This window comes from Medicago truncatula, chromosome 4 (assembly GCF_003473485.1).
Source record: "Medicago truncatula cultivar Jemalong A17 chromosome 4, MtrunA17r5.0-ANR, whole genome shotgun sequence".
Lineage (NCBI taxonomy): Eukaryota > Viridiplantae > Streptophyta > Magnoliopsida > Fabales > Fabaceae > Medicago > Medicago truncatula.
The window spans coordinates 49,679,096-49,695,496 of NC_053045.1; the positions used below are offsets into that span (position 1 = coordinate 49,679,096).

At 31.9% G+C, this 16,401-nt stretch overlaps 2 protein-coding genes across 3 annotated transcripts; one reads left to right on the plus strand and one right to left on the minus strand.

Annotated features, from left to right (window-relative positions):
* Nucleotides 1–2,200: 2,200 nt before the first annotated feature.
* LOC11410679 (uncharacterized) lies at nt 2,201–5,078 on the minus strand. The gene has a single exon (XM_003608676.4). The coding sequence runs from the start codon at nt 4,699–4,701 to the stop codon at nt 2,437–2,439; it is 2,265 nt and encodes a 754-aa protein (XP_003608724.1). The 5' UTR covers nt 4,702–5,078; the 3' UTR covers nt 2,201–2,436.
* A 4,545-nt stretch (nt 5,079–9,623) lies between these two features.
* Nucleotides 9,624–12,412, plus strand: LOC11426341 (uncharacterized). Of its 2 annotated transcripts, XM_013602165.3 has the most exons (2): nt 9,624–11,668; nt 11,910–12,124. In XM_013602165.3, exons 1-2 carry the CDS (start codon nt 9,897–9,899, stop codon nt 11,980–11,982), a joined length of 1,845 nt encoding a protein of 614 aa, XP_013457619.1. In that variant the 5' UTR covers nt 9,624–9,896; the 3' UTR covers nt 11,983–12,124. The 2 variants fall into 2 exon arrangements, with proteins under 2 accessions (XP_013457619.1, XP_003608726.2); XM_003608678.4 differs by having other exon boundaries at nt 9,626–12,412.
* The last annotated feature ends 3,989 nt before the right edge of the window (nt 12,413–16,401 follow it).

Consider the following 16,401-nt stretch of genomic DNA (forward strand, 5'->3'; position numbering starts at 1 on the left):
AAGTTGCTTCTTTTGGTATCTTAATCACCACTCACTCTCAAAGTCTCAGATTCGATTTCTCTTGATGCTAATTTCTATGACTAGTTTAACTTCTTAAAAGCAAATCACTACTCTTACGACACTCCATAGCATTCTCTATAAAATTTATATATAAATTAAAGGTTAAATACCACTTTTGGTCCTTTTAGTTTAACAAGATTCTCAAGTTAGTTCTTTTAGTTTTGAAAGTTTCAACTGGTCCTTTTAGTTTAACATAATTCCCAAGTTAGTCCTTTAAGTTTCAAAAGTTTCAAATAGGTCCTTTTAGTTTGACAGAATTTCCAAGTCAGTCCTTTAAATTTCAAACTAAAAGGACCTATTTGTGTCCCAAATTAGTCATTTAAAGTACTAACTTGGGAATTCTGTCAAACTAAAAGGATCAAAAGTGGTATTTGGCCTAAATTAAACATAAACATAAAATATTGTGGTTTTATAGAAGTTTTGCTGTCAAAAAGTTTGAGTTTAATAAAGTGTAAATACCAAATATATGCTTTAACTCAAACTTTTTGACAAACACTTTTTAGAAATAACATATTTGTAAAAAACACTTCTTTCTATAAATCATGGGAATGCTTTATAGAAAGAAAAGTATTTCTAAAAGACACTTTGCTGTCATCATGTTTGTTTTTAACATATTTCTATAATTATTTTCATTGAAACATGTCATTAGATTGGCGAATGATTCAAAACTTTGAAGAGCATATATGCTTTACTCGCTAAGTTATGGTATATGGGGTATTTTCTCTGATTGTCAAATGGTTAGAGATTTGCATCTAAATCATGTTATTTATGAAACTAATTTAAGTCGTGCTGCCAAAATGACTCAAAATCGATTTACTTCCACCTTTCATCTTCAAACTCTTTTTCATGAGATCCTTTCTCTTGTCAACCTTTTAGGTTGGACTATTCAAAGAAATTACGTCCATTATGAAGCAAACTCTTGTGTTGATGATGCTCTAGCTCTTAGAGGTCATGATGTCTAATGTTAAATTTTCCATTAAAGGAAATATTGTCATCGAAAGGGTTTAGGGTCCTAAACCCTAACAAGTATCTCAATGATACTTGTTAATCCAGCGACATTAGTTAAGGAATTGTAAAAGGAAATATATTTTTTTAGAAATTCTGTATTGTACTTTTTGAAAGACAAAAAAGTGTTTTTTAAATATAAAACTTGACTTTTCTTTTTAGTTTTAGATTTTAAGTAGTGTTCGAGAAATCGATTAACCCATGATTAATTTACTTCTTAACAAGGACTTGATGAAGCATGTTCCTCTTAAATCGTTCCATAACTCTTTTTTTTTTTCTTTTTCTTCTTTTATCAAAATAAAAATATATGTCAGACACCATTGTGGTGATGTTATTGGACAATTCAAAGAATTTGAAATGCACTACCACACAACCAATAGGAAGCTCTTGCTGTCAAATATGACATTCAAAAGTTTGACTTTCATGTGAGAGGATACTATTTTGACGTTCAAATGGACAATTTCGCTTTCCCTTACCTTCTTTGATCCTTTCCTAATCAGTCCATATGCAAATCTCTCACAAGACCATTTGTGGTAAATTACTACATTTGGTGTACAACCTTACTTTATTGTATCCTAGCTCTCATACCCTCGCACGCATAATCATTTTACTGATAAATATGAAGGTAACAATTTCATCCATTCAATCTATCCACCCAACAAAAAAATAGTTAATGAACTGAATTGAATCCATCCATTATCATATAAATCCAAATCCATCTAATCCATTCATTTTACCAATAACTATTGATTTACTATGCAATGCTAGGACTGGTGTACCCGATAATAGATGTGTATTCAAATCACAGGAGATAGTAATCGGCATTATGCTTATGTTGGTGACAATTTTGTTGCAGTAATAAAAAAAATTCTAGTATATCTTTATAAAGATCAGAAGTGATAAAAGCCGTAATTGTGATGATAATGTGGTAGTTCTCTTTGGTACAGAATGAAATCCAAAAGGAACATTTTTTCTAACAAGTTCTTATTGCAGGCTCACATATTGGTGTAGAATTGTAGTTTAATCACACCAATTAAAGATGTTTTTCCATTCTTGTACCCTTCACTTAAATGAACAAGATTTATTAAATTCTTTTTGCCTTATTGAACTAAAGGAACACAATAAGAATAAGGTGTTTAAGGCATGGCATGAATGTATTCAGCACACTATAAAATGGTGTTTCACATTTTCTAATCTTTTGGTTACTCACAAATTCTTACACAGGTTGACATATTGGCGTGGAATTGTGGATCTTGCCTAATATTAACTTTATAAATCTATAAACTTCATATATACATACATCAAGCAAAAACTATAAGATTTTTCAACAATCTGTGTACAAAATTGTAAAATTACAAGTACCTCTAGCTTTTAGTCAATATTTAGGCAAAGATCCCTTAATTTAGTAGGAGCTGTGTTCTCCTCCAGTGAAGATAGTACAGAGGAACAACAGAACCTCTTCTGCTTATGCATTAAACACCAATCTTCAATATTAGTCCCACGGCAGAAATCCACCCTAGGAAATGCTCTATTTTCAAGCATTTCTATAATCTTCTTTGTTTTACCAAGAACATAAACTGCTTGTCTAACACTATCCTCTCTCTCTTCAATGCCAGTATTCAAACACTTAACAGATATAACATAAGGTAAGTTAGTTAAACATGCACCCAATATATCAGCAATTATCACTGTTACTGCTTCAAAAAGCATCTCACTAGTAGTATGGTGGCCTTTTATGACATCTTGATTCAACAGAAGAATGGTTTTGCTTATTCTATACATTGCATTTGAAGCCAATACTTTTATAGGCCATGCTGAAGGACTGACCTTAATACACACATGATGGTATTTTGCTTTATATTTCTCATATCTTGTTTTTGCAATCTCAGCTAAGGTCTCGAGTGTCTCTTCGATGCTCTTGTTTTGAAGAGAGAGTTTATAAAGATCCACATCTAGCCACTTTCCATAGAGATCAGCTCCAAGCCACACAATTTCTGCTGCTTTCCGAGCTTTAATTAATTTCCCGTCTTTGTCAATGTTATTTTCGATGAACTTCACATAAGGCAGTGCTTCATTTAGAGTACTAATCAATTTTTTCAGCAAACACTTCTCAATATTTGGAAGTGCAACTATAATGCTTGCTAGTGTCACAATGGGGAGTGACCAATTATATGGAGGTTCTACACCATGCAAAGGAGGAATTCGGTCACAATCAAATTCTCCAACTCCTTTAAATCCTTGCAGGATTGAACATTTTTTCTCCAATAACTCAATAAAAAGTTTTGGCTGCTTTTTTTCACCTTGTTGAACCCAATGGATAGTTGCATCCCAATTGTCTTTTATCATCACCTCAACCAACTCTTCCTCGCCTTCGAGATGCAGAATATACCGTCGTAGATCTTGCTTTGTGCTTGATCCTAAACTCGAAGCGCTAGAACCAAATTTCCAAGTCCTGCAAAACTCACAAAATCCCAAGATCCAACACATAGGGTAAATTGAAATATATTGTACAGCTTTACACAATATAACCATCCCTATCTGTAGTTTAATACACAAACACAACAGCATCTGTTTGGCATCATGAGCCAACTTCCGAAACCACCGATTACGGATCCGAAAACTTATAGGACTTTCTCGAATCACCACTAGCCTATCAGTCCAATACCCTTCCACTTGAAAAATTCTCTTACAGCTCCTTTTCCTCACATTTGGACACCTATATCTAACAGCAACAAACCATCTCAAAGCAGGAGCAATAGTCCCAACACCAACAGCAGCTACTTGAACTATAAGAATAAAGATTGTAGACCATTTGTAATCACATTCACCAGTGCAAAATTTAACCGTCCAAGACATCAAATAAGATCGAAGCATCGCTTCTATTAACGTCAAAGTACTCAAAATACAAAAAGCACCAGAAGCAGTACATGAAACTGACCTTCCAAGTATAAATTGAGGACTGCTTGTATGAGCCATCATCCAAAATTTCATCAATTCATCTCTTAGCCTATCAGTAACCTTCTCAAACTCTTGTTGTTTTTCCTTTGAGTTTGATTCTTCTCTCAAAGCTTCTTCATTGATCTTATACTTCAATTCCATGTAATGTTTTATCTTTTGTAAACACAAAACAGAAGAAGTCATGATCATCAACAAAATAACCATAAGAAACATAATAACACCGTGTTCAATCCAAAACTCATAGATAACCCCAGTTCCAAATTGAATACAAATATTAACAATCATAGTAATCACTAAAATAGCCATAGCCAAAACATTCATCATGGTTTCACTGTTCTGCGTCACACCAAGAGAAGGCATAGAATTAGCCATGATAGTGCAAATGATAGCACTGCTAGCTAGCTTTGCTAGCTGATCATGACGGTGAGGCATAGGAGTGTTGAGATCAACGGAGAGTTTGACGGAAACAGCGATTATGGTTAAGGAAGTTGCATTGAGACAAAAGTATTTGCAAGGGAACCATAGTTTTCGGGTTTTGATGCCTTTAATGAGATCTGCAGACATTGAAATAAGAGATAAAAGTGATGCTGTTGCTATGTAGACTCCTATCCATGGCATTGGCTTGCTGAAATTTGTGTCATCTAAGTGTCCTTCACTGTTGCACATGTTTTTTGCCATCTTTATTCTTCAATGCTTCTGCTGCAAAACGATTAATGTTGTTACTTGTTTAGGAAAAATGTTTGTGTTTCTAGCCACATGTTCTTTTTTCCAAGTTATATAGACCACAATATAGTAATAGTATAATAAGATTTTTATGTGGAATTATTAAGGGTTGTAAATATGATTATGTTGTGATGTATTCATTTGTGTCTGTTGATTGATGATGTTTTAGACGGTGTTGAAAATTGTTAAGATGAAATTGAATGTGAATGCGATGGTAAGAAAATAATAAGAGGAAGATGTTGGCGTGAGTCACTAGAATCACCAATATTAAATGTAATTATTAGCTGAGTCATTAAAATCATTAGTATTTATTATAATTAGTTGTATAATCCCTGATTTCTAGTTGTATAGGTTGACACGTCATGAAATTCCTCCTGTAATATCTATATACTCTGTAAGTTACACAGAGAAAAATATGAATGAAAAACCTTCTGTTTGACAGAAGAGACTGGAACTTCTACACTCTACAGACAGAGACAGTAAAGCGGAATTTTCAACTCGACTTGGTCTTTTTTCAACCTTCAATTAAATCATGATTGAGGTAGAGAGAATTATGAGAAAAACAAAAGTGAAAAGAAGTTAATAATGCTTTTCAACAATAATTTCTTTTCTTCAAAGGATTACGTCTAAGTCTGCTAGTCGGCCGTGACTACTTAACTCTCCAAAAAGTGTCAAGTAGTATAGTGTTTATTTTTGCGTGTTTGAGCTACTAAGTCTAGTATTTATAGACAAACAATAGTTTTATTGGTCAAAACGACGTGACATACAATGATTAACCTTGCTCGACGATTTACATGGGCAATGTGTAAATCCTCCGGTTGTTGGGGATATGTGGCATCCAACTTTTGGCTAAATTCCACACTTTCGCAGTATTTTTCGTTGGTTTTATCCACGCCTGCCCAACTCCCTGGTTCCTTACTCTTAGCTTTCTTCGGATAATGGCTCTATATACATAGAGCATGGGTAAATTACTCAACAAATTTTGATGAGTTTTGACTGATTCTAACACTTTTGTGACCTTCGTAGATCTCAATAGAATTGAGAAAGATTCGACTAACTTCCATTTGACTGTATTTGCGGTCACCTAACCTCCAATCCGCCTAAGAGGATTTGCCTGACCCTAAATCGCCTATTTACCAATTCGACAAACAAATTATTTATTATTAGGTGTAAACAAATGTCACCATGTGTTGCATTAGCCGTTAGCTTTGAGTTGCGAGATGATGCAACGTAAATAATAGTTACTATGCGTGTATAAGTCATCATTGCGTTGTTAACCAGAAAATTATTGATTGTATGTTAGATTTTGGCTAACAAGTTATTTTGTTAGGTGTAAACACCATGTTATAGTATTTTCCTTCCTTCAACTTTCTTACCAACCATTGGTCCAATTAACAAGTAGTAGTAGTTCAACTAAAAGAGAGAGAAAATAAAATGGTTTGTGATAAGACCAAATCAATATTACCTCAAATAAGAGAAAATACAATATATTTTTAATAAAACTATTTTTTCATATTTCTCACTTAAACTGATACAAATTATTTAAAAAAAAATTCCCTAAAAATATATATTTAAAACCTTAAAAATATATTCTTTTGTTTTAGAATTTAAAAATATACTCAATGTTTACAACAAGGAGAAGGCAAGCCAAATGAAAACACATTAAATTGATGGCTCCATATGCTACTACATATTATTTTGACTAATGTCTACAGGCTTTTGACTCTTATAAATTGCAGTATTAATAAAAAATATCACAATTAGTATTTATTTTGACAAAACTTTAATTTCTACACATTGTTGTTGTAAAATTATTTTACACACATCTAATTACATGTTGTTACATAATTTAATGAAGAGATTTTAAATATTTTGATTATTTGTGTGTGCAATGTTGTTTTGGACCATCAACCCACAATTATTAATCTCTTTAATGAATATTACAAGTTTACGTGTTTTCAAATGCAATATATGATTCTTTTAAAATGCAATATTTGATCTTAAGAAAAATGCACTATATGATACAACGGCACAAAATTAAATGCAATTTTACAGTGACATGACAGTGTATACAAATTAAAATATTTTGAGAAAACAACACATAACTTTGGATAAGTATATCATAATTTTTTTTTTAGAGGATCATAATCAACTTTTCATAAATTCATAACTTACTTTATACGAATTCTCATCATGATTTTGATAGGTCCGTCTTTACTTTAGCTTATAATAACATGACTTGTATGGCACGTTGCAATATTCTAGCTTATTATAATAACATGACTTGTATTCTTTCAAACAAAAAATAACATGACTTGTATGGCACGTTGCAATATTCTTATATGAAGTTTTGATTAGGAGATAGATTGTAATGTAACCCTCGTTAAAGAAAGAAAAACAAAACAGTATTGAAGTGATCAGAATTGATGAGTGAGATATAGTGTGAAGAGGGTGTGCAGAGAGCGTTGGTATGTATAGAGAACCGAATTCATTGAAGTTAGGGACGAACATAAACAGTGTCAAAGTAAAATATTAGAGAGATTTAAATGTTTTCTTTTAGGGACTATTGTTGCACTGTGTGTCACGTTCAAAGACAAACAAAATTTTACTCCAAGCTTTGATAACCAATTTCAGAATACTAGCAGATTCATTTGAATGAAGGATTAATAAGAATCGAAGAACTTTTTCTTTGGGACAATTGAAGAATATCTGTAATTGGTGTTCTACACATACTCTAAAACCTCTGGCTAATAATATCGGATCTCTTCTTTCTTTCTTTGAGCAATTCCGACCTTTATATCTGATACCATATTAGAAATGGTGGTTGGACCTAATACAACCTCACAAAATCGGTTTGTAAGGCGAGGAGTGTCTCCTCTTTATATACTCTTCTCAAAAGTTGTATCTATCCGATGTGAGACTTAAGTTTTTCCCAATACATCCACATCACGCCCAACACTCTTTGGACTTGGTGCTTGAATAGGTAGATCACCCTTGAATTCGATAAGCTCTAGTAATACCATGTATCCAAAAGAAATGAGAAAAAATATGCAATTCATAGCGATAAATAACACTACAAAATACTATGGAAAGGTAAATAAAGAAGGGATCATCAAAACTACTTTTACAAATACACAATTGTCTCATAAGATATATTTAGTTATCGCAACTATCCCTACCATCATTAACTATTTATCTGCACCACTTGCAGACTCTGATGTTGTCACATTAGATAGATAAGACTCTTGATAAGAGTTTATATAGAGGAGGCAATCCTCACCTTATGAACCGGTTTTTAAGGATGAGTTAGGCCTCCAATTTCATTATAGATAATCACCGTCCTTTGTAGCTACAGTCGCTGCTTTAACTTCATTGCAATGGTTAATGAATTTGCTCACCTCACGATCAGCATCCATATCCTTCGTAACTTTCGTTGGCTTCACAAATCTCTTCCCTTTGCGAGTTTGAGGTACTTTGCCATGACGATTAGCATGAATCTTTTTAGTTTACAAGAACAAACTCCGTTCATAGATGTGGTACTGGTAATATCTTTTACACGTGTATATAAAAGAACACATTAGAAAGGAGTAAAACTTTTATAGTCATAACCAAATATATTTAGATTTAAACACAAACGATAAGAAGTTAAAAGTGGTTGATAAAAACAAGTTAAAAGAGGAAAGTTTTTTATTTCAATAATAATAAATAAATAGTAATTTTTTTTCTTCTACTTTTTATCACTTACACGTGCTCCTAATCTAAATCATTTATGGTTGTTAGTGTACAATACCTGCATCATATCATAGAGATGTCATCCTTAAAATGAATGGTCGGGGTTTAAACCTGAACCTTATCTATTATCATGCATTGTTCATACCAACAGAGTTAAGTCTAAGAGTGTGTTTATTTCAAGTTATAATTGTTGATTTCCGGGAATAAAATGATAGAAATGTATATGCCTATGTTTGTTACAAGTTTACTAAAATTTATTTCTTTGGTATAAAATGTTCCTGGGAATAGAAAAAATTTCCCAAGGAAAAGGGTGGGAATAAAGTTCCTATGGAGATGAGAATAAATTCATAATTAGTTTACCTATTATAATCCCTATTTTTATGGTTCCTAGGAATATTATAAAGCTAACCAAACATATTTTTCCTAAATTCCTTGGAATAAAATTCTCATCTTTATATTCCAATGAATGTTATTCCTAGAAATAAATTTGGTAAACTTGAAACAAACACACCTTAGGTTAACATTCATTTCTAGGAATAACATTATAATAAATTCCTAAATTCCTTGGAATAACATTCATCAAAAGATCTATTATTGTCACTTTAAAAATACACATTTTTCCCTATTTTGATGTATATATGTATGTAGTTTTTCCAAACTCCAAAATTAATAGTTAGCTTTAATATTTAACTATTAATTGTTTATTTTTAAGAAAAAAATAATATAAATTTTTAAGTTTGGAGGGCATTTTGCACATAAGTGCAAAACTTCAGGGGGTATTTGCAAAACGTCATGTTCACTAACAGAAAAATTTGATGGAGGGGGTAAATTGACTAACGTTGTGAAATTTCAGGGGGGTAATTGAAGTTTTGTTAATTTCAAAGAAGTAATTGATGAAACTTACAATTTCAGAGAGGAAAAATTGACTATTTACTCCTTTTGGAATAGAAAGGGCCGGATTCAAGCCTAAATTCCTCAATTATTCCTCGATGTCTAAATTGACCAAGACTAACTCTTGTTGAAACTCAGCCTTACGTCACACACTCCTTCATGAACGTTGTTGCTAGACTACAACATCTCATTCAATAAAAAAATCATACAGACCATTCGCATCAAAATCATTGACGTTTAATAATACACCTAACCTTGTCTTCTTCGCTGTCTGCAGATGTTGTATTGTAGCCTCTTCCTCTTATTTTCTTACGGTGACATTCCAAAATTTACACCGTCCAAAAGATCATTAACACATTATAATATACATAATAATTCATATTTACACCCCTTAATAATTCTCCATAGAAATCTAATTATTACAATGTTCTAGTCCATATAACTTTGGGGAAAAAATCAACATTAGTGGTTTAGTTGACTTAGACATATAAGCAAAACACCTTAGCAACAGAAAGAAGCAGTGAAGAATGAGGATGACAAAAAATATGTGCAACAGTGAAGGACAGTTAGACGATGCACAATTCAGCAAACCAATGCCATGGATTGGAATCTACATAGCAACAGCATCACTTTTATGTCTCATTTCTATGTCTGCAGACCTCATTAAAGGCATCAAAACCCGCAAACTATGGTTCCCTTGCAAATACTTTTGTCTCAACGCAACTTCCTTAACCATAATCGCTGTTTCTTTAAAACTCTCGGTTGATCTCAACACTCCTATGCCTCACCGTCATGATCAGCTAGCGAAACTAGCTAGCAGTGCTTTAATCTGCACAATCATGGCTAATTCCATGCCATCTCTTGGTGTCACACCGAACAATGAAACCATGTTGAATGTTTTGGCTATGGCTATTTTAGTAGTTACTATGATTGTTAATATCTGTATTCAATTTGGAACTGGGGTTATCTATGAGTTTTGGATTGAACATGGTGTTATTATGTTTCTTATGGTTATTTTGTTGATGATCATGATTTCTTCTGCTTTGTGTTTACCAAAGATGAAACATTACATGGAGTTGAAGTATAAGGTCAATGAAGATGCTTTGAGAGAAGAATCAAAACAAAAACGACATGAGTATAACAAAGTTACTGATAAGTTAAGAGATGAATTGATGAAATTCTGGATGATGGCTCATACTAGCGGTCCTCAATTTCTACTTGGAAGGTCAGTTTCATGTACTGCTTCTGGTGCTTTTTGTGTTTTGAGTACTTTGACGTTACTTGAAGCGATGCTTCGATCTTACTTGATGTCTTGGTCGGTTAAATTTTGTGCTGGTGAAAGTGATTACAAATGGTCTATAATCTTGATTCTTATAGTTCAAGTTGCTGCTGTTGGCGTTGGTACTATTGCTCCTGCTTTTAGGTGGTTTGCTGCTGTTAAATATAGGTGTCCAAATGTGAGGGAAAGGAGTCGCAAGAGAATTTTTCAAGTAGAAGGTTACTGGACTGATAGTTTAGTGGTGTTTCGAGAGAGTCCGATTAGTTTTCGGATTGGTAACCGGTGGTTTAGGAAGTTGGCTCATGATGTCAAACTGATTATGTTGTGTTTCTGTATTAAACTACAGATGGGGATGGTTAGAGTGTGTAAAGCTGCACAATTTGTTTCAATTTACCCTATGTTGTGGATCTTGGGATTTTGTGAGTTTTTCAAGAATTGGAAATCAAAATTCGGTGGTATAGATTCGGGTTTAGGAACAGGCAGAAAGCAGGACCTAAAACGGTTTATTCTTCATCTCGAAGGTGAGGAAGAGTTGGTTGAGGTGATGATGAAACATAATTGTGATGCAACTGCTCATTGGATTGAACAAGGTGAAAAGAAGCAGCCAAAACTTGTTATTGAATTGTTAGAGCAAAAATGTTCAATGTTACATGGATTTAAAGGAGTTGGAGAATTTGATTGTGACCAAATTCTTCCTTTGCATGGTGTAGAACCTCCTTATAATTGGTCACTTCCTATTGTGACACTAGCGAGCATTATAGTTGCACTTCCAAATATGGAAAAGTGTTTGGTGAAAATTTTGATTAGTACCGTAAATGAAGCACTACCTTATGTGAAGTTCATCGAAAATAACATTGACAAAGAAGGGAAATTGATCAAACTTAGAAAAACATCTGAAATTGTTTGGCATGGAGCTGATCTCTATGGAAAGTGGCTAGATGTTGATCTTTATAAACTCTCCCTTCAAAACAAGACTCCAAAAGAGACACTTGAGACATTAGCTGAGTTTGCAAAAACAAGGTATGAGAAATATAAATCAAAATATTATCTTGTGTGTATTAAGGTAAGTCCTTCAGCATGGCCTATTAAAGTATTGGCATCCAATGCAATGTACAGAATAAGCAAAACCATTCTTCTGTTGAATCAAGATGTTGTAAAAGACAATAATACTAGTCAGAGGCTGTTTGAAGTTGTGATAGTTATGATTGCTGATATATTGGGGGCATGTTTAACTAACTTGCCTCATGTTATATCTGTTAAGGGTTTGCATTGTGCTATTGAAGAGAGGGAGGATAGTGTTAGAGAAGCAGTTTATGTTCTTGGTAAAACTATGAAGATTATAGAAATGCTTGAAAAGAGAGCTTTTCCTAAAGTGGATTGTTGCCGTGGGACTAACATCGAAGATTGGCGTTTAATGCTTAAGCAAAACATGTTCAGTTGTCCCTCTGTACTATCTTCACTTGAGGAGAATGACATTTGCATCGTTCCTCCTAAATTAAGGGACATTTGCCTAGATATTGACTAAAAAAGCTAGAGGTACTTGTAATCTTACAATTTTGTTCACAGATTGTTGAAAAACCTTTTAGTTTTTGCTTGATGTATATATGCAGTTTATAGAGTTATAAAGTTAATATGAGGCAAGATCCACAATTCCACACCAATATGTCAACCTGTATAAGAACTTGTGAGTAACCAAAAGATCATAAAAATTGTATTCTAAATCATTAGTTGTTGCCAAAACACCATTTTTTTTAGTGTGTTGAACACATTCATGCTATGCCTTAAGCACTTTATTGTGTTTCTTTAGTTCAATAAGGCAAAAAGCACAAGTTGCTTTAATTCAAAAAGGTATTTGTTCACTGTGATTAAAGTTATCCATACTAAACTTCCTCTTTGCCCTATATATCCCTTCACCATGGAAGTTATCTTGATTCATATATCAACCATCATATGAGCTTTTCATCTTGCAAACTTTGGGTACAATTTGTTTTCTACATTCGAAGTTGAACCCTTGAATGATTGATTAACTCAAATACGTATAACTTATACCAGGTCAACTTGTGCCATCAAAATAGAGCTGTTCAGTAATAATATTAATTCTCGAGCTTAAAACATTTTTTCACTAGCCTATACATGTAGGGTTTCAACTTGTAGTTTATAGCGTATCATTTGATAAGCAATAACACAAGTCATGAATCTCTTTCTTTTTTTTTTTCTTTTTCTTTTTTTCTGTGAGCAAATGTTTTATACTATCAACTCCATTCACAACTGTGGTAATATCTCTTAGGAGTGTATATAGAAGAGCACATGATGTAATTAATTAAATTAATCTCCATAGGGAGGATTAATTTCCGATTTTGACTAGAAATTTGGACTAACAAAAAATTTTACTCCGTTCACAACAACTACTTTAAATTAAGCGGTTTTATCATATTATAAAACTCTACCGTTTTTATATGTAAGAACCAAACTCAATACTCCAAAATTTATAACACTCATATATCATATCATGTATACTAATCACATACTATGTTACAAACAATGTCTAAAGGAGCTTTTGGTAACATGATTGTAATAACTATTTAGTAGATCTGGCACTTTAGAAATAACAATACTCTTGGCGACAAACAATGGAAAATCTGAAATATCCTTCATTTTATAGAAATCATGCGTACCAAATCTAACTTATGTTAGTATTCACTCTTCTAGACATCACATTGTTAAGTGGACCACACCTCAAAATGGATGTATTAAGTTGAATATTGATGGAAGTTGTGGTACTTTCGGACTCCGGTGACATTGATTCTCGCAGTTTACTTCGTAACAACAAGGGATTGGATAGAGGTTTCTATTCTAATGAGAGGGGGGTAAGGACATGCGCTTTTTGTTGAGCTTCTTGGGGTTTATCATGGGTTCGTGTTGGTAATTAACAACTCTATTCAACTCGTTATTTGCGAGACAAATTCTTAAAAAGTTCCCCATCTTCTTCAACATCGGGAGCACTCTCATATGCATCATATGCATGTATACATTTTTTGTTGGTGAAGATTTTTGATTTAACGGATCATTTGTTGCGCAGATTTTTTGGCCAATCTTGAACGCTCTTCAAAGATAAATGTAACCTTTTGACAATCTCTCCCATTAAATTAGAGCCGGTGATGAGACTTGATACCCCAAACTAGACCTTATTTATATGTCTTTTTTTCTCGTTGTCTTTCTAAAATTAAAATATATACTAATCACATGTGCTAGATTCTATGATAGTCAACTTCTCTAATATTGAAGTTTATCTTGCTCATTTCTATATAATCTGAAATATAATTTTCACAAAACTCTTCTATCAAAAAATAAAAGGTTGTTTTGGCTCCATTTTCATGATACACACAAATAGAGAAAATAAATCTCCATGACTAAAGAATAATAATCTCCAAATTAAAAGGTTTTCGTTATGTCCATGTGAGTTTAATTTAGTTGATATGAACAATGTATAAAATATATAAAATTTAAGGTTTGAACTTCGGCCACCACAAAAAAAAAAAAAAAAAAAAGTTTTCTTTGTTCTGTAAGTACAACTCAATTGATAGTTGTAAGAATAATATTATACAGAGGTTAGGGATTGAACTCGAGAATCCTCATTTCTCCACATTTAAATTGTGTGAATCTCAACCATTAGGCTATTCACAAAAAAAAATATAAAATTTTCTCTTTTTTTTTTTTTGAGGGATAAAAGGTCTTCTCTTCTATATTTTTATGTTTTTAATTATAAGTGGTTTTCTTTTTTATCAAATAGAGTAATGACCTAGTTCACATTTTAAGATGGTTAAGTGAGATATATGAGATTTGAACCCCAAATATCGTATATAACATTACACTATCCTTACAAACTAAATTATGTTCACGACTACTCGGTGGTTTTCTTTCTATCAAAAGCAAAAATCTCCAAAAGGAATATACCCATTATTCTATTCCAAAACTCTTATTTTCTTTTTCTTTTTTGGACAGATATTTCAAAACTCCTATGTGTTTCCAAGAAGAATATACCCTTATTCTGAAACTCCAATCCGTCTCCATCACTCCATTCCGAAAATCGCATAAATATTCACGGATATAACTAGATATAGTATAGATCCTGGTGAAGTACTAACCACCTCCAACCAGCTTCATTTCAATTTTCCATATCTACACACGGATATGCCAAAAAATTGCAAGAGATCATTCATTTGTATAGAAAAATAACATGGAAATTATGAGAGAGAGAAAGAGTAAATTTATCACAGACATTAGACAATGATATAATATTTTTATCAAAAATTATAAATGTTAAAGAGTATGATTTTGTAAATGTAGAATTGTTTACACTCTTATTTAAACACAAACTATTTTGCATATTATTGTCTTGGACAATTTTGAAAAGGCTTGAATATACTTTTGATTTCCATAAATAAGAGTCATTTTGATTTTTGTCACTGCAAAAAATATTTTAGTCTTTATAAATATAACAAAATTTGTCTTTTATCCTTGCTATTTGTTTAATCTTTGTAAAATTTGTTCATGTTAAAATTACTCCCAGTAAAATGTGTATGATGTCAATTTTATTCCTTATTTACTTAGTATTGAAGGGACGAAAAATCAAATGTTTTACGTATTACAGAAAAATAAATTTCAAAGTAAACAAATTTTACAATGATTAAATTTTGTTGCAAGGACTACAAAAAAAATATTTTTTTACAAAGGCTAAGAGAAAGTTTTGTGCATTTGCACAACCAAGGTCATATCGAAACCATTTGAAAAATTAGTATCTTAGTTAAAGCATACTTGATTTATAAAAAAGAAATAAAATTTAAAATTTTCTTTACAACACAACTTATCCAATTAAATCAAAAGTTTTTTTTTTCACTTTTTCAAATAAGTTCGATTGGCTTAAATAAATCCAAAGTTAATCATGCGTATGTTTGACGCCGATGATAATAACAATTGATTTTGAGTGAATTTATTTTGTTTAAAAGTGAGTTCAAGATAAAGTGATTAATGTTTGAATACATTCATGTAAAACTGAATTAAACAATAAATTTAAGTTTAAAAATCAATTCTAGAATCAAAATATACAAATTATAGAAGGAAAATCAATTATATAAACAAAATAAAATTCTATTGAAAAACAACTAAACATGTTAAAATACATTTCTCACGTCTGAAATTAATTTTGGCTCTTGCAAAAATGAAATCAAACATACACTTCAAAGATTTAAACTTGTAATAAAAAAAACAAATCTTAAATCCAAAAGTTCTTTGGTTTGAGCTCTATCAGTGCTCTTGGTGTGATGTAAACATTCAAGAAGTGCTCTCTTAATCCTAAGATCTTTTTAATCGGACATCACCCCTAAAGTATTTTATGAAGAAAAAAAGTTCAAAGTTAGTTTTTTTTTTATTACAAAAAGTACATAGTACAAAGTTAGTTTTTTTTTTTTTTACAAGAAGTACAAAGTTAGTTAATGAGTAGTTAATTAATTTCCTTAAAATAATGAATTTTATCAAAAATTAAATTAATCAATTAATTACTTTAATGCTCCATTATTATGTTATAAAAAAAAGGCTTAATTACCTTTTTGTCCTTTAACTATTTAATTGGTATCGGATTGGTCCTCTAACTAAAAATTGATTTATTTTGGTCTTTAAGTTTCTCACTGTTACTACATTTAGTCTTTACTGTTAGTTTTATTCAAATAAATGTTAGGGTTTGTGTTATGTGGGTA